This window comes from Rutilus rutilus (assembly GCF_951802725.1).
Source record: "Rutilus rutilus genome assembly, chromosome: 17".
Classification (NCBI taxonomy): Eukaryota; Metazoa; Chordata; class Actinopteri; order Cypriniformes; family Leuciscidae; genus Rutilus; species Rutilus rutilus.
Window position 1 is genome coordinate 33,456,064 of NC_140230.1, and position 26,025 is coordinate 33,482,088.

General features: G+C 35.5%; 3 protein-coding genes across 6 annotated transcripts in view; 1 reads left to right on the forward strand and 2 right to left on the reverse strand.

Moving 5' to 3' along the window:
* Nucleotides 1-2,456: 2,456 nt before the first annotated feature.
* Nucleotides 2,457-6,751, reverse strand: LOC311275819 (uncharacterized protein). The gene is made up of 8 exons (XM_084385069.1): nucleotides 6,640-6,751; nucleotides 4,670-4,832; nucleotides 3,557-3,658; nucleotides 3,405-3,461; nucleotides 3,221-3,310; nucleotides 3,088-3,114; nucleotides 2,876-2,998; nucleotides 2,457-2,791 (listed from the first exon to the last, which is right to left on the reverse strand). The coding sequence occupies exons 2-8, from the start codon at nucleotides 4,826-4,828 to the stop codon at nucleotides 2,762-2,764; spliced, it is 588 nt and encodes a 195-aa protein (XP_084241195.1). The 5' UTR covers nucleotides 4,829-4,832; nucleotides 6,640-6,751; the 3' UTR covers nucleotides 2,457-2,761.
* A 42-nt stretch (nucleotides 6,752-6,793) lies between these two features.
* Nucleotides 6,794-9,507, forward strand: LOC311275748 (uncharacterized protein). Its single transcript, XM_084384982.1, has 6 exons — nucleotides 6,794-6,882; nucleotides 7,359-7,534; nucleotides 7,857-7,976; nucleotides 8,129-8,185; nucleotides 8,258-8,359; nucleotides 8,926-9,507. The coding sequence occupies exons 2-6, from the start codon at nucleotides 7,370-7,372 to the stop codon at nucleotides 9,022-9,024; spliced, it is 543 nt and encodes a 180-aa protein (XP_084241108.1). The 5' UTR covers nucleotides 6,794-6,882; nucleotides 7,359-7,369; the 3' UTR covers nucleotides 9,025-9,507.
* Nucleotides 9,334-26,025, reverse strand: part of plekhg4b (pleckstrin homology domain containing, family G (with RhoGef domain) member 4B) — a 69,103-nt gene continuing 52,411 nt past the window's right edge. For 2 of the 4 annotated variants that reach the window (XM_084384979.1, XM_084384977.1), the window contains 10 exons: nucleotides 25,372-25,621; nucleotides 23,894-23,983; nucleotides 23,587-23,811; nucleotides 22,212-22,382; nucleotides 21,948-22,125; nucleotides 19,965-20,081; nucleotides 17,923-18,177; nucleotides 12,484-12,692; nucleotides 11,580-11,642; nucleotides 9,334-9,900 (listed from right to left, as the gene is read on the reverse strand). In XM_084384979.1, the coding sequence (XP_084241105.1) occupies nucleotides 11,598-11,642; nucleotides 12,484-12,692; nucleotides 17,923-18,177; nucleotides 19,965-20,081; nucleotides 21,948-22,125; nucleotides 22,212-22,382; nucleotides 23,587-23,811; nucleotides 23,894-23,983; nucleotides 25,372-25,621 (1,540 nt within the window). In that variant the 3' untranslated portion in view covers nucleotides 9,334-9,900; nucleotides 11,580-11,597. The remainder of the gene's footprint in view (nucleotides 9,901-11,579; nucleotides 11,643-12,483; nucleotides 12,693-17,922; nucleotides 18,178-19,964; nucleotides 20,082-21,947; nucleotides 22,126-22,211; nucleotides 22,383-23,586; nucleotides 23,812-23,893; nucleotides 23,984-25,371; nucleotides 25,622-26,025) is intronic. The other 2 variants (XM_084384980.1, XM_084384978.1) reach the window with 1 other exon arrangement.

Genomic DNA, 26,025 nt, shown 5'->3' on the forward strand with positions numbered 1-26,025 from the left:
CACGCGCTCAAGGTCACACTGCTGTGTTGAATGACACACCTGTGTGTGTGTGTGTGTGTATTGCATTTACACACCAACATTGGAAAACGTGGTCTTTCGTTTTTATAAGTTATATACAGTGGATAATATAAATAATTAAAGGTTAAGTTTAGATTTTACAACAACAACAACAACAAAAAAGAATAATTTTTACACACAGCTCTAAAAAATTGTTTGGGTATTTATACAGATTTGTATTTAAAAATGTGGAGGAAAAAAAGGTTGGGTTTGTCCATATTTGACCCAAACATGGGTTGAAACAACCCAGCATTTTAGAGTGCATAAAAAAACCGCACTTTTTTTTTTTTTTTTTCGTTCTGTCAAATATTTGGTTTGTAAGTGTGTTTGTAAACTTTCTTTACACAATAATTGATATTTGTATGTAATCATTTTCGATGCATTACTAAGTAATTTATTACAGTAATTTAATTACTTCTCCTTTGAAAAAGTAAAGTAAGGGTTAGCAGGTGTATAATAAAAGTTGTGAAATAATTGACTAATAATAACTCTACTTTAGTGCTGCACGGATATTGCACAACGCCAAGATAACCAACCTTCTCATCTGTTCTGTCAGCGCTCAAACACCGCTCATCAATGTCAAAATGTTTGAGATCATGATGACCAATCAAATCAAAGTAGGCGGATGTTGACAGAAGCTGCTGAATGTTACCCCGGTAAACCTGTAAACAAAGCAGCAGCGGTACTTTCTGTTTCTGAACAGCACATACTTCCAACAGCCATTCAGATTTTTGGATTCTCTCTGGTGTTCAGGCTATTTAACTTAATCGACTAATAACTTAATAATCTTTTTTTTTTAAAACAGTGGTTACTTAGGCCTAAACATTTTTACAATCTGGATTAAACCATATACCCTCGATAATGTCCTGATTCTTGATTATTGTTCGGTAACATTTACAATAAGGTTCCATTTGTTCATATTAGATAATTCTTTAGTTAACATGATCAATTATATGGCCTACTTCTATAGCATTTGTAAATAGTTGATGTTAATTTCAACATTTACTAATGCTTTATTAAAATCATAAGTTGTAGGCTATCTGTTAATATTATTTAATAGACCTGAGCAAATATGAACTAACAATGAACAGTTGCATTTTTACTTACTAATGTTAACATATATATATATATATATATATATATATTGTTAATACATTAACAAACATTAACTAATGGAACCTTATTATACCTTATTAAGTGTTACCAATTGGTCATTATAGTTCCAAGAATGCTGATATTGCACCATTATCAGTACAGAAGCATTCAACTCTTTCTGTATATCAGTCATTAAACCAGATTATCATGTTTAAGTATGTGTGCTTGACAAGTAATGTATGCTATACTGACATGGTTTTAAAGGTTTTAAACATCTAATTTTTTGGCCTTCAAATGTCAACAAACTAATATTTTGTGTCCTCTGTAATTATGAAACCCTGCGTATGGCCCTGCTCTTCATTTTTTCCAAAATTTAATTACAGTTACTTTTAATGTAATTGCACCAAATCTGTATTGACTATAGAATAATTCTATATAAAACAATAGTGGATTTAACATTGATCAAAATGCATATTTTTAATGTAACCCTCTCCCTTTAACTACTTGGTCAGTTCAAGAGTGATTTGTGTAATTTTATATAATTTATTTGAAAGTATTAAAAGAGCAGTTTCATGTCTGTCCTGTTTGAGGTTGATATGGGATTTAGAAAGTATTTTTAGATACTTTTAGAGAAAATACTGTTGAAGATGTAATTAGTTAGTAATTAATGACTTTCGATGAGTAACTTCGCCGACACTGTAAAGCAGTGGCGTTCAGACATGAGCGTGACTGAAGCGTGCACATGCTTGTTGAGGTCATTTGCACGTAGTGAGATGTTTTTTCAGGCTCGAGTTATATTTAAGGCAGAATACAATTCTGCAAACCACTGGACATATGAAGTATGTTACGTAGGTGTGATCGAGCAGGGAGCAGGCCTGATGCACAATGGGGTTTTATTTTATTTTTGATGATTATTTTGTTGCATTAGAAACAGTTGTGGTTGTTTTTCATATTGTGACGCCCCCTGAACTTCACACATCTTCATGGTCAACAGCAGGAACTGTGGTTTTATCTAAAGAACTCACAAACACAAGCAGCAAACGTGTTTCACAGTTTAGTGATCGTTTAATGAAACCCTACTTTCTTGTACTGTTAGTATTTGATGATTTTTAGCTAGTATTTATTATTAAAACAACAAAAATAAAGACTTTTTTGCAAATAAAACTAAATGATCATCATTTTTTGAATACATTTTAATTAAATAAAAAAATTAAACAAATATTTAATACGTGTGTGTGTTTCAAATACAGTAGCTTAATTATCCATTATTGCACAGAAAGAAAGCACAAACTGATGACGAGAAATTCAAAAAGAGTACTTTAATAGTGATCACATAGAAAATGAATCAAGCTTATCATTGTACATTTACATCAATGCATTTGGCAAACACTTTTATCCAAAGCGATTTACATTGCATTCAATATAAACATTTGCCCTATTCATACGCTCACTGCGAATCAGATCCATGACGTCGACACGGCAGTGCAACGCTCTACCAGCTGAGCTTCAGACAAAAGGGCATTAAACAAACATCTATATACATATTCAGATGCAATTAAACAAATACAGAGAAATCCACGCCTCAAGGTGTGTCCATCTCACTGTCCAATCAAACGTCTTGCTTGATAGTGATCAAGGGCTGAATTGAAATGAAGAAAAATAAAAGAGTTTTCAAAGTGTTTGATAGTTCAGCATGTTTTGTGGATTTAAACTGAAAACTTACCAGTGTGTTGAAATGAGGTCTGCATATGGCTTTACTCTCCCAGTAGATCAGAACCAGAGCCAGAATCAACTCCAGCCCGCACAACACGCAGATCACCACCGTCAGCCCAACTAACATGTGGCTCTGGCGGAAACCAATAATAATAAATGAATAAATGAATGTGCACATGATAATTAAACATCAGCTCGTAAGTGCAGGTTTGCTACATGTACCTTTGAAATGTCATTGCTGCCCCTATTCTGTAAAAATAAAGTAAATCAATGAGATATATGCATAGCGCTCCAATTCTGGCTTCTGTAAGTCATACAGTATATGTGAAGAATGATAAATGTCCTGTAGGCCTACCGGCGGTACTTGACTCGTCACCGAGCAGAGAACTATAGCTGCGATGGACCAGAAAAGGCTGATAACGTTGAACACGAAGGACAGTTTCACCTTTCAGAACAAGAAGATAAATGATTCAATTCAGTTTCCATCATTATAAAATTTTTTTATAATTCTGGATAATATTTGTCCTGTGATCACTTACCACGGGCATGAACGGAGACTTTCCCGCAGCAAATGTCAGAATGCCACTGGCAATGTACTAAATAACAGAGATGTATGTGTGTTTACATGAATAAAAACGTACACATAAAAAATTAGCTGTGATAAATAGAAACATGATCGCTATGTTCTCACCAGGGCACTAGGTAGGGTGTACACTAAATGAAACCCATTGTATTCAAGAGCAAGGAGGACGCCGATGCAAATGACAAACGCTCCGATGCTGAGCTGAGCCGCCTGCAACATCAACAACATTCATACAGTCATAATTCTCATAAAACTACATATAGTCAAGAAGTCTGAGATCACTTTGAACATGAACATTTTCCAAATGTAAAACTAAGGGTTACACTTTAGTCTAGGGTCCAATTCTCACTACTAACTAGTTGCTTATTAGCATTCATCTAGGATATTGGCTGTTTATTAGTACTTATAAAGCACATATTAATGCCTTATTCTGCATGACATTCCACATCCCTTAATCCTATCCAATACTTAACTAACTATTAATAAGCAGTGATTATGAGTTAACTGAGGCAAAAGTCATAGTTAATAGTGAGAAATGGACCCTAAACTAAAGTGTGACCAAACTAAGATATTTATAGATATTTTAGATTCTAGGTGATTAATGAAATGTAAGTAAATGAGTGTCACTGATCACGTGACTCTTTGTACAGACGGTCAGATATCCTCAAATCGCGCTAGAAAACATAATCATCAGGCTTTGTTCATGCAGCTCCAGCAAAAGAGAAACACACTAAGAGATGTTGAAATTATTATTGCGTATAGTAGATATATCTTTGATGGGAAACTCTAGTCATGTAACTGACATATAAATGCTAATCTGTTGAAATCAGGGTCACGAATCAACCAGCAATCAGGCCAAAAATACCACTGAAACTCACAAAACGTCCCAGATATCGCAGCAAAAACATGAGCAGCAAAAAAAAGTAGATGATGCATTCTGTTATGCATCATCTGATGTATTTCAAGATAATCTATTCTGCCAACACGGGTGTCTCTGCAACTAAAACGAAACTAAAATCAACTCACAACTTTGACTACATCAAAATCCACAGTGATGGTAGACAGTAGAGAGTTTATATGTTTAGAAAAATAAAGATAAAAAAATGCACAAATAAAAAAAATTCTAGGACAAAAATATGACAAAAATATGATTAATAAAATAAATGAATATCTGACATTTGACATTATTATGCATTTAAATCTTGGTATGTATAGGCCTACCCCGAGTTCCTTTGGTCGTCCTTTCAGAAAAACCTTGTACGCATCTTTGAAGATGCAGGTGAATTTCTCGGGCATCAGCTGGCCCTCTCTCATGCTCCTGATGCTTCCCAGAGGAATGCTGATGACCATACAGTCATCCGGCTTAAACGTGTACCGCATTTGTCTGTCATTTGAAAAGAAAATTGTTATCTGGCATAATGGAACACAAATGAATGTGCCAACTTTCAGCAGTTCAAATGAGGACAGAATGAGAGACTGAAGTCGGCTGGCAGAAGCAGAACGACTAATAATAACCCTCTGGTGCTGTTCGGCCACGTTCGACAGACATTTTCTTTTTTTAAATAAATGTATTTATTCTTTTTTTACTTTATCGGAATGGTACGAAACTTGGTAAAGGTTTTGAGACTTGCTGTGTGAACACACACACACATAGACACAAAAATCATGGACATGATTCGAAAAGGTTACATTTTCCAAAAAAAAAAAAAAAATAGTCACACTTGTATTGTTCGTGGTCAAAAATGGCCTAGTGGAAACGTTTGGTACTGCGCACAAACAGATTCTTACTGAAGGCAAATTTTTTGCGATATCAACCTCAAATTTGGAACACAGCTTGTTTAGATTGTTTGTTTTTTAGAGTAAAACGCGTTTTGGAAAATATCTATTTCATATAAAAACTGGAAATGGTATTTTTGTGCATTTTTCGTAGCAATAAAAGTCAAACTTTTTTGAAGTTCACTTTTTAACCTTTTTTTTTTTCCACTCCAGTAATAAACTGCCTTTAGTCTGGTCAGATTTATGATAGTTTAAGTTTAAACTCAAAAAAGTAAATAAATGGATTATAACTACTGCATAAATATGATTGAGCATCATTAAATCCTCTAAAAAAAGGAAAACAAATTAAATTAAAGACATTATCAAACTAAAATATAGTACAATCATTTCACTGAAATGGAAAAAAAGCACCAGAGGGTTAAACAGCAAAACATGGTTTTATTACTCACTATTGTTGTGGAAATCTCACCGACTTTTTTAAATGCCTCCTTCATATGTACCTTTCTGTGAGGTAAGATATACAGCATATGTATGGCTTTCAAGGTTTCCAGTTACTTAGTTACAGTTTGCCTGGCTTACATAATGCCCAGGATCCTCCACAAGTTCCTTTTCTATGTATTTCTGTCTTGTTTTCCAGTAAAAATATCTAAACAAATTATCAAAATTAAGTAAGTTTATGCTTTAAACAACAAATATCTTCCAATGGTGTCAGAAAAATGGAAAACACCCCATTGGCACATATGTATTTTAGTTTGAAGCAAAAACTCACCTCATTTCGATATTTTTTTTATTTTTAAGTAAATGTATCTTGATTTAGGAATGTTTAGAAAATTTGTACTGGAGAACCGAGGAAGAAAATCATGTTTTGCAGTGTAATAAAAGAGTTAAATAGAATCATATATCATAAATGAATTAAAATAGTCAGAGCATGTTAGTTTGGATCAAAATAAACATGTATGTCAGTTGCTTCTCACTTAAAACGCCACACATAATTTTAGCCATGAACTACATTTTAGGAATATCCACTAAAAAACTACAAAAAGTGACTCAAATGACACAAACCCAACCACAGTTTAGAAAATGCAGAGTTTCAAACGTGTTTACAGGAAGTCTGAGGTGAATATGCAACTTTTAGCTAATAAAAAAAAAGATTTCCGAGTTATCGGAAGGTCTAATAAAACACAGCGCATCAACAACGCAGTAATCTTACCCTTAAATGTAGTTTTGTAGGTGTAACCTAATATATTTAGGTTGATTCAGTAATTATTTTGTGGAACAAAATCCATTAATTTAGACGTAAGCTCATGAATCACATGTTTAGTACCATTTTCTCAGGGTAGGCCTGCCTGACCTCTGACTCTCACTATAAGAGGGGTTTGTGTTTCAGGTAAAGAGTGGTAAATAAATTGTCTTACCAGCTGGAGAATATAGTGTGTGAAGGCTTGATTAAGTTTCTGCTCAGATAGCAGAAGTTTCTTTGAGAAATGTAGCTCACATCATCGGCTCTCACATCACAGTTCCTTTTTTTTTTTTTTTTTTTTTTTTTTGGACCAACCACATGAAAGTGGTTTGTTGGCTACCAAGAAAAAAAAAAAAAAACACTAAAGTGACACACGATGATCTTTTCTATCTTTAATACGGAAGACAGACTCGGCTCGGTAAGATGAACTCATAAAGCTTTGCATTTGTATATGTATTTATATATAGCTTAATGAAGAGCTGTATACGATTATATTTGTAAATATTATATTTACAAAACTGAACATTTAAATGACTTTGGTGAGACGATTATAATATTAGAACATTCCTAGCAGAGAAGCGTGAATGAATATTAATGAGGGTTTCATGCATCTTTAAAAACAGACATGATCAGTAACTTATAGTCACTTCTATTCAATTCATATTTGTTTTATTTGCTTTTTCCCAACGTTTAATTTTGGGTTAACGTTAACTAGTTACGCCCCGTCAAGGCGGGTAATTGGACTAACATGAAAAAACAACAACAACAACAACAACAATGCGGTTTATTTTATGGAAAAGTGAATGAAACAATATTTATCGAGTTTTAACAGATTTGTGATACAATGGGATTATATTTCTGCTAGTTGATTTGAGTGTGTTTGTCTTCGTGCAGTGGTTGAGAACATGGCTAAAGCAGATATCGCGATGGAGATTAGGCACGAGGACCCAGCAGGAGGAAGACGAGATGATGAAGGGCCGCTCATCAAGTATTACCGCGCCAGTGAAGCTCTGCCAGGCACAGTGCCAGTCCTGCACGGGCTCCTGAGGAAGGGACCCGCCACCTGCGCGGTAACCCTGAACACCACCAGCTTTTACAGCATTTACTGACCTTTCGTTGAGCTACCAGAAGAAAAGAGCCTGCTAAACATGATTATGCAATCATTTCTCCTTATATAGAACCTTTTTGGCATGAACCCTCGAGTTCTTTATAAAATTAACCTTTTTTTTTCTTGAGTGTGTTCTAGTTGGCTAATAAAATGAATAAATAAATGAATAAAGTGAGAACAGCTGAAGGCCCATGCTGAGTTTAGCCTGTAAATGTAGCTTTACAGAATTTGTCAACATAAAAAATGTGATTGTAAAGGTTATTTTTACTGTTGTCCTGCTGTAGGCCGTGCAAATGTCCAGTGGGATCCTGAGTTTTGGAATAGGGGTGGTATTTGCAGCGTCATTCGCTATCAATAATAATCTACTGACCTTATTCCGAGTGCCAATCGTTACTGGGATAATGGTGAGCTTCATTTGCTTCTGTGATATTATGAAAATGTTTCATTGTGCAGCACATGCAGGAATGTTACAGAATCGTACAGATAATAATCTGTTTATTCATCAACAATGTTAATCATTTGAAACAACAAAATGCTGTTTCCTTTTGTCTTCCAGTTTGTCGTGGCTGGAACCTTGTCTAATCTTCTGTACAAAAGCCCCGGGCTTCTGCAGGTTAGTGTGTGCATTTAACAAACACCGTCTTTGGAAAGTACAAGCGTTCATCAAGAGTTTTATTTTGAACAGACTTGCTTCATCGCCAACATCGCATGTCTGGTGGTGTCTGGGGTCGGAGTGATTCTTCTAGCTGTTGACCTTCATCCAGGTCAAGATCAAATCCAGTACAAGGTAGAATTAACAATTCTAAACAATTCCTGCGCTGTTGTTACTTCACATTTGGTCGTTCATATCGTTTTATTAAATGCATAAAACATGTTTTCAAATGTGATAGCAATACTGTACTGTCTACATTTTTGATTATTTACAGTTTAAAGATAAATGTGCCAAATAAAGACTGAAGACTCAAAAGGGGAGAATATATATATATATATATAAAATCAAAAACATAAATAAAATCGTTTTAAAATATTATATTATAAAATAAAGAATTTAGCAAAAAAGAAAATCAAGACTCATTAGGATTCTTTGCATTATGACATTGTTTTCATGACAATAATATGCTTTAATTAAGCATAACTTGCTGGCAGTATAACAAATAAACATGAAAAAAAAAATAGGCTTTATGCAAAATATAACTTCTTATTTTGAGGTCAAATATGGCCTGAACATGTTCCCTGTAAAATTGTCCCTGTAGGATTGAAAAGCATGTATTGATCCAGGTTGACATTTGTGTTGGTTTATTGTTGTCAGATGTTATCGGTGTGTGTGTGTGTGTGTGTGTTTGCGTCCTGCAGATGGAGGTGCTGGTGCTGTGTGTGACTCTGATGGACATGCTCATCGCTGCAGTGCTGATATACTGGTTTTACAGAGAGAAGCGTGACCATAAGCAGTGACGCCTCTGTGTTCGCAGTCTTCATCTCTCATCGTTTCTCAGAAGGTTAAGCAACAATAATAGAATTAAAGAACTAAAAAAAGAAGAAGCAGTAGCTACAGCTAAACTCTCCTTACTCATGATGCAATTTCTGATGAAATTCAGTCGTGGGAATTGAAGTCGTGAAGCCGTATAACAGGGACGAACACATGTGGATGATTTGACTTTTAATGGGTCTTGTTAGTAAATTCCAGTAAAATACAACAGTTCTTGTTTTGTTTTTTAGCAAGAATGAAGAACTAAAGCACAGACTCTGCTTCTGACCCTCATAACAGTTGCTTGTAGCTTTATTTGTTTATTGTGTTTTTTTACCTGTAAAGCTGGATATCATTTCTCTGTACATATTTTCACATTTATACACTGAACTGAATTAATGTATTTTCTGTATCTGTTACATATGAATTTGAGTTAATAAAACACCATCTTAATAAATTACAGAATTCAATACAGCTTTAAGTTTTTTTTTACCGTTTTATTTTTTATTTTCAAAGTAAAAAGATGGACTCAGTCCTTAATAAAAATGCAATCCTCAATGGATTTTATTAGTAGTGCCAGTACTCTCAACTATTTAAAGACACTTTGTACAGATCAGTCAAACGTCGAGTGGTGAATCTGCGGCTCGGAGCGAGTCTCTGTTGCGCCGGTGAAATCATGTTTCTTAAAGTGAAAAAACGCTTCCGTGACCTTGTCGCCCCCGGTCCAATAACGTACCAGCACTGGTGAGGCTCTGGACGATTATCAGAAGTTATGAAATGTCTCAGTGCATGTCGAGCTCCACGGCGTCCAACATTCAGTCCAACAGCTGTTTTATCATCTCTCCGTCTCAGTGGATTCACAGCTGGAAAAACAAAAGAAAACAAGTTATTAGAAACGTCTGACGTGCGAGTCTCTGCTAAGAGTTTGATCTTTATTAGAGGCGTTCACACTCAAAGCGATCGTGGGAACTGTTGGTTGCAAGGGCTGCATGATATATCAAAATATGGCTTATTCAGGCCTGGGACCAGCTTTGAGATGCATGGTATTCTGTTTACTGTTTTTTATATTATAAAATATCATTTTTATTTTCTCCTGATAACAATTTTGTGATTTCAGATTTCACAATAGGGGCAAGGTTTTGAAAGGGACTATAGCAGGGACTACACTGCTATACTGCATAAATTACTACATTTCTATTTAGCTTCTTGCTCATTTTGTGAAATACTGTCTCAAATGCAATTATGCATTTTTCTTTAATGCTTCAAAACTAATCCCACATGTCTATTATTAACATTATGTATGAATAATTATGTTATCTTATATCTGCTGGGGGCAGAGATTAAAACGAACAAATTGTTTTTGCTGAAAGAAATATATATATATAAAAAAGGAACAAACTTTTTATTTTTGCACTGGGACTTTTATTTTCTTCCTAGTGAGTGTAACAACTGTACAGTTGGATTATTTTTATATCTAAATTAATGTAAATTATATAAAATATTTCTTGCAATTTTCTTTTTTTGTTTAATATTTGTATTAAAATAAAAAACATTATTTTATAGTCATATTTAATTGGTCTAAAATGAAAACTCACTTATTTTTTAAACTCTGTTCACGTTATGGTTACTGATAGAGGTTTGGTTCGTACTCAAAAAACAATCTTCAGAGCAAAAAGTAATTTTACAGCTTTTTGAAATAATTTTTATTTTCTATGCAGATGCCAACAACTCCCCAATAAATGATTAAACACTCCTGTATTTTCCAAATTACAGCATTACACAAAATGTCATTGTTTTACAAAACCGTGCATCCGTAGTTTCTGCTCAGTGACAAATTACAACTGTATTTGGAAAGTCACTAGACGGCATCATCAAAAATCGTTCTCATGCGCCACAAGTCGCGAGCTGCCATTGTAAATCAATGACTTTCTGCCGCTTTGATGCTGCAAATCGCTGTCAGCGTGAGTGCACATTTGTTCACATGCGTGGAAGAGAACCTTGCAGCGTGATCGACGTCAGCTGCACAATTTCACATTTATTGACCTGTGTATTTAACAATTCAATTATTTTTTGTCCTTCTTCCCCAAAAGAGATATTTGTGCATTATTGCTTTAGACACAATAAAATCCGTGACACAAACAGGACTCGACACCACAGAATCTTACACATGCATTACAGTGCATGTGCATCGCAGGCGAACAAACAGTTATGTTCAACACGAGGCTCATCACCATAGACAATAACGTCAAAGCAAAACCAGAAGTTCCTCCAAAACAGTAGTTTCGACTCTCAAAAGCTTGGTGTACAAACTTCACGCTTCAGATTTCTGTGTGTTTGAACACACTGAGGGATGACGTTATTGTCTGTGGTAGCTGTACATGCACATTGAGTTGAAAATAACCTAGAACAACCCTTGAAGCCCAGCACACACATGCAGCCCAACACACTGACATCAAGCAAAGGGATTCTCTGCGCCAGCTTCATGCGTTAATGGGGAACAGGCATCAGGAATCACACAGGTGACTTCAGACTAGTTACTTACTGATCTAAACCGTTTGATTCAGACCAGAGTCGAGAGGCCCAATGGGCAATGAGAAGTCTTGCTCTGGTAAAAACAAACATGTCAGATACAATTAGATGAACTACAAGAGGAAGTCAAGTTCTCAGACTTAGTGTTGAGGCTTTCCTGGAATCATGAGGAATAGTAATAGCGATGCTTGACACCAGTAAAGGGGGATCTTTTACATTATTTTAGCTCGTCTATAACTTGGTTGATATATTAACATCAGGTGCAACATTGTGTGGTAGTTTGGAAAAGTAAGTAGATGTCATGTGAATTATTATTATTATTATATAATTTAACGCCATGTCAGCATCAAAAGCTATATTCATGGCAAACTCAAGAGTCATAAAATAAAATAAAAAATCATAATAATATTTCAGTTAATTTTACAATATTATGTCTACAAAAAAAAACAAAAAAAACAAGAACAATAATAAATAAATAAAAAGTATAACTGAATTATTATGTATCTGTACAACGACCTTGAGCTTGGGACAGGCACTTAACAAATAAAACATTATTATTATACCAATAATACCAATAACAGATATATAAAATATTCCCAATTTGATAAAAATAAAAATAAAAATCCATCAATGTACTTTCTAAATAAAAATGTTGACTAATATAAATGAAAACAGGAAATTCCAACAAAATACTTCATGGAGGACTTACAAAAATCACATTAAGGCAATTCTTCACCTTTTAATAAATATACATGGGTAAGTCTTGAGACCGATTCGACATTTGGTAAATAAAGTCTGTTCATTTCCATTTTCAAAATGAGAATTTCATTAACTAGATTCACTTCATATACCACTTTCCCATCCACTTTTTTAATAAGAACTACACACATTCAGTATGTCTTCACGTCCACTCTTACCGCGGTGATGAAGTTGCTGCTCTGGGTCTCTGTGTGGTAGAGGATGGAGGACGTGAGTTTGGGTGGAGACGGGGACGGGGACGGGGACGGGGACGGTGTGTGAGAGGACAGGTAGGAGCCTCCGTCACTGGTGTAACTCTCCATCACTACAGCAGGCTGACGCTGGACACTGGAGGTGCACTGGGATGAGCTCTCGGCACTGTCACTGACTGCACACGGACAACACACACCGTTAACATCCATGCATTTCACTGATCAAAAGTGACAGTGAAGACATTTATAATGTTTCGAAAGATTCTATTTCAAATAAATGCTGTTCTTTTGAACATACTATTCATTAAAAGAATCTTAAAGAAATGTATCACGGTTTCCACACAAATATGAAGCAGCACAACAGTTTTCAACATTGATAATAATCAGAAATGTTCATTGAGCAGCAAATCAGCATATTAGAATGATTTCTGACGGATCATGTGACACTGGAGTAATGATGCTGAATATTCAGCTTTGATCACAGGATATAAATCAAAATCATATTTTTAAATACATTACTATAGAAGACAATATTTCACTATAAGATTAAGATATACTTTATCGTCCCCGAAGGGAAATTTGTTTTGGTGTCAAATCGATGAATGGAATGGAATTTTCTGTTTTCATTTATATTAGTCAACATTTTTATTTAGAAAGTACATTGATGGATTTTTATTTTTATTATCAAATTGGAATATTTTATATATCTGTTATTGGTATTATTGGTATAATAATAATGTTTTATTTGTTAAGTGCCTGTCCCAAGCTCAAGGTCGTTGTACAGATACATAATAATTCAGTTATACTTTTTTATTTATTCTTATTGTTCTTGTTTTCCTTTTGTTTGTTTGTAGACATAATATTGTTAAATTAACTGAAATATTATACTACTGTTTTTACTATATTTTTGATCAAATAAATGCAGCCTTTTAACAATAGAGTATAATAATTATTTATGTATAGAATATATTCATGTATATAACAATATTATAATATATAATAGATAGTATATATATATATATATATATACAGTGCCCTCCACAATTAATGGCACCCCTGGTAAATATGATCAAAACTGTCTGTAAAAAATAAATCTGCATCGTTTATCCTTTTGATCTTTCATTCAAAAAATGCACAAAAATCTCACCTTTCATTGAAGTAAAAGAATAGAAAGTGGGGGTAAATCACATTATGAAATAAATGTTTTTCTCCAAAACACGCTGGCCATAATTGTTGGCACCCTGTTATTAAATACTTTTTGCAACCTCCTTTTGACAAGATACCAGCTCTGAGTCTTCTCCTATAATGCCTGATGAGTTTGGAGAACACCTGACCAGAGATCAGAGACCATTCCTCCACGCAGAACCTCTCCAGATCCTTCAGATTCCCAGATCCATGTTGGTGCTTCTTCTCTTCAGTTCACTCCACTCATCAGGTCAGGGGACTGGGACGGTCATGGCAGAAGCTTCATTTTGTGCTCCGCAACAAATTTTTGTGTTGATTTTGATGTTTGTTTTGGACCGTTGTCCTGATGGAAGATCCAACCAAGACCCATTATAAGATTTCTAGCAGAGGCTGTCAAGGTTTTGATTTTTTATCTGTTGATATTTGATAGAATCCACGATGCCATGTATCTGAACAAGAAGTCCAGGACCTCCAGCAGAAAAATATGCCCACAACATTAAAGATCCAACAGTATATTAAATTGTACACATGGGGTACTTTTTATCCTTGTGTTCACCAAACCCATCTAGCGTGTTTGCTGCCAAAAAGCTATTTTTTTAGTCTCATCTGACCACAGAACCCTGTGCCGTTTGAAGATCCAGTCATGTCTGACAATTCAATTTGCTGGTGTTTGTTTCTGGAGGAGCGAGGAGGATTTTTCTTGAAACCCTCCCAAACAACATGTGGGGATGTAGGTTTTTTTTTTTTTTTTGGCTTTCTGACCCCCAAGACTCAACTAATCTCTGCAATTCTCCATCTGTGATCCTTGGAGAGTCTTTGGCCACTCAAACTTTCATCCTCGCCGTGCATTAAGACAATATAGACACACGTCCTCTTCCTGGCAGATTCATAACATCTTTAGTTGATTATAACTTCTTAATTATTGCCCTGATGGTCAAAATGGGGATTTTCAATTCTTTAGATATTTTCTTACAGCCACTTTCTATTTTGTGAAGCTCAACAATCTTTTGCTGCACATCAGAACTATATTCTTTGGTTTTACTCATTGTGATGGATGATTAAGGGGATTTGGCCTTTGTGTTTCCTCATATTTAAATTCCTGTGAAACACGAAGTCATAGCTGGACAGTTTCATGTTCCTAGTCACCCTGGTGTGCTAAAACAGGTAAATATTAATGGGAATATACTTCAGAGATATTTTACTCGTAAAAAATTCTAGGGGTGCCAATAATTGTGGCCAACGTGTTTTGGAGAAAAACATTTATTTCATAATGTGATTTCCCCCCACTTTCAATTCTTTTACTTCAATGAAAGGTTAGAATTTTGCACATTTTTTGAATGAAAGATCAAAGGGATAAACGATGCAGATTTATTTTTTACAGCCAGTTTTGATCATATTTACCAGGGGTGCCATTAATTGTGGAGGGCACTGTATATATATATATATATATATATAATAGATAATGAAATATTACACCAAGTGGCATTTGTTTTCAAGTAAAATTAATAATATAATAATCACAAATACTGTACTGTACAGGAAGAGAAATTGGACAGTCTAACAATTACCAAAAGATCTGAATCAAAAGATTCTCTCAGTGTTATTTGACTATCTTTGTCTTAGTTGGTGTATCTTTCGGATGCCCAGTGAAACCGCACACATTCGGCCCCTCAGAGTTTCCATTGGCTTCCACTGTACCAAAGAAACACCGCCACAGAGAGAAGGGGCGCGTTTCCTGTTTCAGACATCCTGTCTGAAAAGCGTGTATGAAGGTTTAGCTGTTCTTCATACACACCTTCTGCCCACCACACACACATAAGATGACACATCCTGTTGATGAATTTAGACTGTAGATGAACTCCACTAATATATATTAGTGCTGTCAAATCGATGAATCACTATTAATCACATCTAACATAAAAGTTTGTGGTTATATAATACATGTTTCACATTTAAGTTCTTGTTTCAAGTCAAGCCAAGCCAGGTCTTTGATTATTGTGTATCTGTTCACTTTGGGATTTATTAAAGCTGCACTTGGGTTCATCAAGCGTGTCTTCACTGGACAGCTAGACCTGAAACGGTTCCTCTCCTGCGTTTGAGCCAGAGAAATCGTCCCGTATGTTGAGAAAATTCTGTGGATTTTAATGATGTGAATTGGTTTAGATGAGCATCTTGCTTATCTAACGCTGGGCAATACTTCTCACTGGACTCAGTATATAGACTTTGCCTTATTGCTGAGTGCTTCCTCATTTACTGTTAGGACTCTGGAGGAGGAACCATGCAATCTGCACCAATACCCTCTGCTCCACGGCCCACATCCAGGCCCGCCCCCACCCCGTGATTCAGGTCCAGTTCCCCTTCCCGGGACCGCCTCTGCTCCTCCGGCCCTCATGGACTGGGGTGGGTGTTTCAATAGGGCATCTGAAGCCACTCATACGTCACGTCTGTTTTGGGTTTTGGTTCACTTTTATAATTTCATGTATTTTATTTTGTAATGCTTTCAGTTCGTCATGTGCTTCCCTTGCTCCTCATGTTATCCTGCCATTGTGAATGTCATGTTCTGATTGGTTGTTTTTGTCACTTTCTCATTGGTTCGTTGCTTTCAGTTGTTTCTTATTAGACTTTGTGTAAAAATAGCCCTCATGTTTCATTGTTCCTATTTCTAGTAATGTAATCCGCTGTTGGTGAGTTTCTGTTCATGTTTTAAGTCAAGCCAAGTCTTTGTTTAATGTGTGTCTGCTCACTTTTGGATTTATTAAAGGGACACTCCACCCATTTGCATTAAGCTTTGCATTGTTAGAAACCCAGTCATACTATTGAATGGTCGTGCAACACTCTCTCATTTTCCCCTGAGACGGGAGGAATCCGTTATTTACCTTTTACACTTCCTCCTACAATGACGCAAAAATCGTCATTTTGCGTCATTGTAGGAGGAAGTGTAAGAGGGGGGGATTTCTGTTGAGACTACAAGCACTAGTTCCTCATCTTTCCCAGGGGGCGGGACCCGCTCACGCTACAGACCTATTACAGATCAGTGGGTGGGACTTTACTCTCTGAAACTGAAAGCAATATCCTCCATCTTGTTTGAAGCTAAGCTAACAGGCGCTGTGGAGACAGATGTAAAGTTATGACAATAGCGGAGGAGAGTGCTCAATATGATATAGAAGAAGAGGATTTCGGAAGTCTGATGCTTGAATCAGGTGTTTGTGGCTACCTTTACAAGCCTCATTATAGCGAAGAGCCGCCGAGGCAGAAGACCTGCCTGCTGCGGACGCGGAGCCCGGACTGGCTCGAGTTAGGGCGGACTGGTGGCCCCGGTGATCTCACTATGCAACTCATAGACTGTAAGATGCAACTACGAACACAGAGATAGAGTCCGTCTGCGGCAAAGAATTTCAACGATGACAATTTCTCCTGGACGAAATCTCTGAATCAGACGAGGACACGGACGTTTGTGTTGAGAACTATCCTAGTTTCGCACCGCATATGTTCTGACTGAACATCCAGGTACCATGCAATAATTCACCTTTTCGAAAGAAATACAAACGAGGAGTAATGAGTTCGCCAACTAACTAGACATTTTGTGTGAATGTGAAATGAATTTCAAGCTCTGGTGGTAGCTAGCCTTGTAGACGGAAGAGTGATTTCTCTTATAGGCAGATATGCGCTTTCTGGATTAGTGGGAGTGGCTTGCGGAGCTGTGCAATGTGGTGCATTGTGGGAGTTGTTGTCTTTCATACAAATGCGTCCTGAAGTTATTTTTTGTCTTTCCTCGGTCACGAAGGCACCAAATTCAAAATTTATTTTACATTTCGACTACATATATGACCCACTTTAAATAAAAAACAATGTTCAAATGGGTGGAATGCCCCTTTAAAACTGCACTTGGGTTCATCAAGCTCGTCTTCAGTGAACTTTCTGTTACAGTGTGTGTATACACAAACACACACACACACATCCATATATACATACACATATATCATATAACTTTTATGTTAGATATTAATAATAATTGTGATGAATCAATTTGACATCACTAATATATATATATATATATGTACTTTTAGGGGAAAATGTGCTTAAATTGGCATGAAAATAATGTCACGGTTCAAAAAATCTTAATGGACCTTAAATAGTCTATTTACTTCATGCTAATTATTTTTGCATTTGATTTTGAAATGTGATGTTTTCATGGAGACACACAGCTATAGAGCGACTCACTCATGGAGGACTGAACGGTGGAGTCGTGCTCCAGCTCGTCCTCTTCGATGCAGTCGTACGGCCAGTGGCTCAGAGACGGGCATCCGGGCAGCGGGTGAGACGGGTACAGATGCAGGTTCAGAGAGCCCAGCAGAGACGACGACGACTGACTGCCGGAGGATGACGAGCTGCTGTTGGAAATGGTGGAGTGAGGTCTTTTAAACGGAGTGGTGTGGTCGAACGAGGACACCGCTATGGACGCCCGCATCCTCGACTCTGCAGAGACGGAAGATGGACGGAAATCAGATCAAGGCTTCCATGGCTCTCAGGTAGATTCACATATGCATCCAAACATTAAAGGGATAGTTCACCCAAAAACCACAATTCTGTCATCATTCACTCACACTCAAGTTGTTCCAAACTTGTATGAGTTTCTTTCTTCTGTTGAACACAAAAGAAGATATTTTGAAGAATGTGTGTAACCAAACAGTTGATGGACCCCATTGACTTCCATAGTATATATATTTTTTTTTCATGTCTACTGTCGACTGTTTGGTCACACACATTCTTCAAAATACCTTCTTTTGTGTATTTTTGGGTGAACTATCCTTTTAATTAAGCTGCAGGACTGAATTAATGAATAAACATTCCACATAAACATTAAAAGTGTTTAACTATTAACTTTTAATAATAGAAGGTATGATGAAATAAAATAAAATAGAAATATTAAAAGAAAAACTTAAACTTACATGAAAAATTAGAAATGATGCCTTGGCAACTAAATAAAACAATTACTAATACTACAACTGAAATAAAAATTAATTAAAGCTAAATCGAAATATTAAAAATGACTTACAAGCTTAAAAATTGTATATACATACACACTATTTGAAAATATTACTATATGGTAATTTGTAAGAAGGATTTGTATTGTAAACTATAGATTTTCCCTGTAATTTAATAATGTCAATATATTCAAAGGGTATTTCTATCAACATTTTGAGACTGTTTGTTGTTTCTGTATTTCACAGTCACATCACAGGACGATTTCCACACGAATCAATTTTAATAGATAATTGAATGTTTATGCACAAAATATGTGTTCTTTGCTGTCCAACTAAATGAAAATATAAAGAATGAACAGTGTTTTTTGCAGGCAGTAAAGTGCAGAGAATGTCAGGCGTGTGGTTTCTGCTGCTTTGAGCCAAATTACACAACAGTCATTCATAACATTTGATGCATGACATTCAAAAGCTTCTAATGCCCAAGACGTGTCACCCAGATACACGACACAAGTTATGACCTGAGTTAGACACAGTGAAGTGAGGGCAGATCTGTCCTCCAGATGACACTGCTCTGAAAGGACCCGCATAGTAAAGATCAGCTCAAAGGCTTTTCAACGATCAAACGCTGGATCCAGCTGTGATTTGCTGTTTGATTCTAAAAATATGCCTTCGTACAGGACGAGTAAAGTCAATGTGGGAATATGGGCCACGTTCAATAAATATTTCAGACTGTGTGCCTGTGTCTTCTGTTCATTAGGTACTTAATACTTATTAAAACTGATATGAAAATTATTGTTCTTCCTTAAAAGTATATTTTAGTATTATTATTTTCATATTTTAATATATTAAAACTGATATGAAAAGTACTGTTCTTCCTTAAAAGTATAATATATATATATATATATATATATATATATATGTGTGTGTGTGTGTGTGTGTACACACTTTTCATATCAGCTTTAATCTATTCATCAATAGTTATTAACCCTATACTTTTATATATACTGTGTATAGGTTTAATATTATATATATATATATATATATATATATATATATATATATATATATATATATATATATATATATATGGACATAAATAACTATAAATATTATATTATATGTTTCATTTTATATTATTTATTAATACATTTTCAAAATGAACAATACTTCTCGTATCTATTTTAATCTACTTGGCTATTATTATATTGGATATAAATATTTTCATAAACTGATGCTGATGCTGATGATGTTAATGTCTTGCTGATGCAGACATCTTACCTGACCCTTTCATTATGTAGTCGACGGCTCGATCGCTGATCGCAGAGTCGCTGGGTTTGATGTCCATGAACGGCTTGTTTCCAATTCCCATAGAAACCATTTCCTGCATCCGCAACTCTGATGTTAAAACACACACACACACACACCTGCATTAGGCGAATATAAAACCATCTACAAAAACAGAGTGTATAATGCAAAGGGCTTTGATACCACATTGTTTCTTCCTAACATCTATTGCAACATATTTTCAGCTCCTAATAACAACACAAGAGACAAAAATGTCCCACAATGCATTTATAGTAAGGCCACAATGCAGAAGTGATATTTCTGCTGCTGCAGGACTGAAAACAGAATTATGTTTTGACTGGATAGACTAATAGATATAACTAGAATCACATGGTATGACCAATAGACACCAGGGCTTCCTCTGCTACTCAGAGATGAGACGCTGCCACGGCTCAATGTTTTGTAAAGGAAATGAGCGCGGTCTGATTCTCCGACGAATGACTCTCATGAGCTGATGTAGCCGATGAGTCTGAATTAAGGGGGGCAATATGATTTTTATTTCACAAAATGAGAAATTTTATTTCACAATAACAATATCGATATTTTGTGTTATTTTATCTAATTTCTGTTATTAGAAATAGTAAAAAAAAGGATCAAATTACAAACAATAGGACAAATACAATATAAAAATAGGTTATTTTAACATGTAGTTAGAATTAGTATAGAAATTTAATAAAAATGAAGTAAAAATTAAAATATTGCATAATCTTAAAAAAGCTAAAAAAAGCTATTCAGTAAAGAGCAGTAAGTTATTTTCTTTTGTTTGATTCACATTACTGACAGAACGTCAGGTAGCCTATATTAGGCTGCTGTCACTTTAAGACCAAACGCACAGATCTATTACACTGATACACAACTGTTTACTTTCACTTGAGACATAACCGGCTGTGTTTATGTGAATATTCCACACGATGGGCATTTTGACATAATTGCGTGTGTATTCAACCATTCAAGCGCAATAAGACGTGAAAGAGAACTGAATTCGTGCTGAGAGACGCGGCTTTCTGTGTTCTTTTTCACTGCTTATTGTGCTTAATAACACTTCTTAAGGTCGAGCAAAAACCCCAAATGCAGATTTTCAGGATATTTTGCGCTTATAATTCTTTTTAACATCAAGCACGTCCCGCTCTTTATGTTCTCATTCATGCATTTCATCACTCTAAAGTATCTATATATTTACAGACCGCGATATACACGATATAGCAAAATCTCTAATAAAGCAAAAATCTCTAGACATTTTATACCGTGGTTAAGATATGTGACCGTGGACCACAAAATCAGTCACATGGGTCAATTTTTTGAAATTGAGATTTATACATCACATGAAAGCTGAATAAATAAGCTTTCCATTGATGTATTGTTTGTCAGGATAGGACGATATTTGGCCGAGATGCAACTATTAGAAAATCTGGAATCTAAGGGTGCAAGAAAATCGAAACATTGAGAAAATCGCCTTTAAAGTTGACCATTTATGTTCGCGATTGTGCTGCATTCACTCACAAAAATAAATGTTTTATATATTTACGGTAGGAAATTTACAAAATATCTTCATGGAACATGATCTTTACTTAATATCCTAATGATTTTTGACATAAAAGAAAAATCTATAGTTTTGACCCATACAATGTATTGCTGGCTATTGCCACAAATATACCCGTGTGACTCGTGACTGGTTTTGTGGTCCAGGGACACATATATATCAACATCATAGCACCCAGCCCTAGTCTGAATCATTCTAACGAATTACTGAATTCATGAGTGTTACTGACAAAAATCTGACAAAATGTAGTTAAAGATTCACAATGTTTTTGTTGTTGTATAATGTTGGAAATATCATTGTTTTGTTCAGTATGCAGTAGTGGAACTGCTTAAAGGAACAGTACTGTATTCGTCCCATTAAAAGCCACTCTTTCTGACCTCGGTTTCGTAAGGCCTGCCGCCACAGGATCTTTCCGATGACGCTGGTCCACACGGCCTTCACCTCTCCGGAACTGGCCTGTAGGATGAACGTATCCTGGGATTTTCTCCGGCGAAACCAGATCTCAAAGCGCAGCCCGCTGTCGCCGACGTTCTCTGTCATTCCGATCTCGGCTGTCTGAAGAATATAAAACAACAGTTCAACCTCACAACTGACGCAAGGCACTCTGTGGATAAAACAGAAGTTGACATCACATTATGTACCTTGTATGACTGTTTGTAGATGTAGATGTCATATCCTCCTTCAATCTTTTTGGTCTTGCTGAAGAGGATGAGATCCTCGAACAGGAAAACATGACGAAGGTATTTTTTGCGTCCGCAACAAACAATGAACTCATCCTGACACCGAAGCTGGCCCTGCTCCTTCAGATTGACCTGAACACACAACACAGGAAATGATGTATCAGCCGCTCTCAAATCATGTCACTCAGTGGGTTTTAGTTCTTGTATAACAGTTAACTGTAATATAGTAAAAAAAAAAAAAATTGTATTACAGTAATAATCATCAATAAAAATAATAGGAAGAGTAAAAGGAAAAAAATTCTTTAATGATTATTCTAAAGGAAAATTTGTTTAATTGTCATACAAGCAAACTTTTATTGGTACAAAAATAGATTTCATTTTATTTCAAATATTCATTTATAAATATTCATACAAACAAATTAATAAATATTTGAAAACGTATTCAAATAAATAAAAAATAACATTTGAAAATAATAATAATTTATTTTGCTTAATTATCAAATCATTATTTTTTACTTTATTTACATTAAATATTTATTCAAATAAGTTTTTTTTTGTTTTTAATAATTATTTATTTCATTTATTTTAGATAAATCATTTGTTTTTCAAATAAATAAATAATAAATACATCTTTATTTATATAAATAATTAATATTTATATTTTTAAATATTTTTAAATAATAAATATTTATTTACATGAAATGTTCTTTAAATAAACAAATAAATAAATATTTACTTAACATTTATTCAAATATAATTATATATTTAATATTTAATATATTGTTAAATAAGTATTTTTAAACAAAATTAATATTTTATATATTTGAGTTAAATTAAATGATTTTTTCCAAATAAATAAATAAATAAATAATAAATATTTATATTTTAAAAATATCTTTAAAATAATAATAATAATTTATTTTAATAACATTAAATGCTTTTTAAATAAATAAATATTTATTTGAATAAAATCTATTCAAATAAATAAATCATTATATTTTAAAATAACATTTTAAGAAATAAATAAATACAATTTCGTGGTAAAATATTAATTACAGAATAGACTACATTTACATTACATTTACACATTTAGCAGATGCTTTTATCCAAACGACTCACAAGAGAGGAACAAAGCAATTTGTCAAAGAACCAACAATAGTCGTACTATACATTGCCAGGTTTATTTGACAACTAGATTAGAAAGCAAGCTAAAAAAGTAATAATTATTTGTTTGGGGGGTGTGTTTGTAAATGCATTGGTTTATGGGGGGTTTAGTGCTTATGAAAGAGGTGTGTTTATTCCAAACTCCATCTCCTATCATCCAAACTCCACTTACATCACATCCACGGATGGCGTCCATGGCGAGCAGGTCATTTCCGTGGCGCAGCTGGAACTTGACCATCTCTTCAGCTGTTCTGAGGTCAGTGAGCTCCTGCTCCTGAGAGTGACCGCACTCCTTAATCAGATCCTTCAGGAGAAGAGCGTATTTACTCATCCTCTGGATAGGCTTCAGCAGGTAGGACGCCAAGTCCATCTTATCGCCCAACTCCACCTGTTTATTCTGAAGACCACACGGTGACATTCAGAAAAGTCTGAACCAGCTCGTGTGAATAACGTCATGGAGGAGACATGAGGTCGCTCACCTTGAAGAAACTGTTTCCGTGGCTTATTAGCAAGGCGTCTGAGCGGGGCTTGTTCTTACTGTACAGGGCGTACATACCGAACTGCTCCTCCTACCCGTGGACAAAACAATGAAGGATGCATTTATATCTTAAATAGAGGCAGACAGCAGAAGAGATCTCCCCGACCACAAACTTTCGAACAGTAGCGCATCATGTTAAAATCTCTGTGTGCATCCTTTACGATTGTTGCTTGTCAGACTGTAACATGATCATTGCTGTAAGCCATGACACACTGTAAGATCTCAGTTGTCAGTAATGTCAGAATGTACGACAGTCAAGACGCGCTAAAAACGGATGCATGCATTACATCATCAATCAATGACACGTTCGGTAATGTGTGCTACATTACACGCGGGATTGAAATGGTGGCTACAAAGAAATCTCTAACGTTCATTATGGTCATGGCTTCCCAACTAGCAAAACGTCGTCTATTAGACGTTGAATAGACGTAAATCTTCAACGTCTAATTACGACTTTTCAACGTTGAAAACAGGTCGATCTTCAACGTCTTGATGGAATATGTAAAACTCTTTACATTTATTTGAGATAATAATGAACATGGTTTGGTAGTTTGTATTTCTCCGTTATTTTAGCATGTATAACAGACTTATCCTGTCTTAGATTATCAGCTGAAAACATGTGGTCAAACAGTCCGGCCGAAACTACTTAGTTTAGTCTAACCAGTCCAAGGCGGACCGACTTATTTTCAACCTTATTTCAACGTTGAAAGACGGTAATTGTTTACTGGGTTGTCTTGATAAACGAAGACAATTTGACGATCGTCGTAGGAGAAGTCACACTGCGAGTCAAATCTTCTGACAGAAATCAAGCATAGCGTTAGTTCTGGCAGGTCACGTTAGTCAAGCTCGCATCAGCTGACCCTCAGCTGATCCACATCTACCTATAGGAATACGACACCTATCACCGTATACATATATAAGCTCCTTCAGTATCATCAGCAGCTATCGCGTTTCTCAGGAGCAAATTACCCTCCTCCATCCCCAGCTCCTCCTCTCGCCCAGTCAGGATTTGACATTCTGATTCCCCTCAGAATAATTATTGAATAATGTTGTACTTTAAATCTTGAATTAAATATATTTGCAAATTTTCATGTTGGTTCTGTTCTGTTTACCCCAAGGGGGATTATTGCTGCTCTCCCTGCTCTTATCCATGCTAGGCTGCATGGATGCGCAGGGAGTTCTCGCCCAGAACGGAACCATTCCGCCAATCCAAACTGTATGCTAATTGTCAATCATATTTGACGGTAGTGGTCCTAACAGAATTTCACTTATGCTCATTAATCGGCTGTCGGTGAACATGTCAAACTAACGATCAAACACTTCAGATTTTAGTCTAGGATTCTTTTAGGATTTGCAAATTTGTCTGGATTTGCAAAATCGCACAGTGTGCACCCGGCTTAAAGGGTCATTTGAACTCACGTGTTTTCGGAAGCAGCTGCTGATGGACAGGGGCGAGTGGGCGCAGATCTCCAGATCCTTCAGGAAGAACTGGCTGTGGAAGTCACACAGCTTCTCCAAATTCCCAAAAATAATGCCGCGCTTCCCTCTCAGGTCCTGAGGAAGGTCCAGTCGCTCCATCTCAGGGAAGTAGTGCTGGATGATGTAGCTGAGAGACCTCACGTACTCTCTCTCTGTGGCGATCATCTCATCCATGATGTGCTGGATTTTGCTGAAAGACAGTGTGATAGAGCGTGATTGAGGAGCACACCGCGGTTGGAGAGTCAGAGGGAGTTGTGTAGTTGTTATGAACTGGCTTTTATCAGCTTTAAAATGTGGATTTTACAGTCGATTGAATGAGGATATATAGGGAAAAACTCCCCCAGACCTTATAGAGTTTTTAAAAATCCCTAAATGTCACCGGACTCAGGTTACATTCTCACTGTTGTTTTTATGGAACCCATTCAATATGATGGATAATAATAATAAAGTAGTATTATTATTATTTTATTAAATTATAAAAATTAAACTAATCAATAAAAAATTGCTATAGTAATAATGCTATACTGTAAAATAAAATATTGAGTAACAAAAACTTTTAATTATTATTACTAATTTTATTATTATTTACAGAAC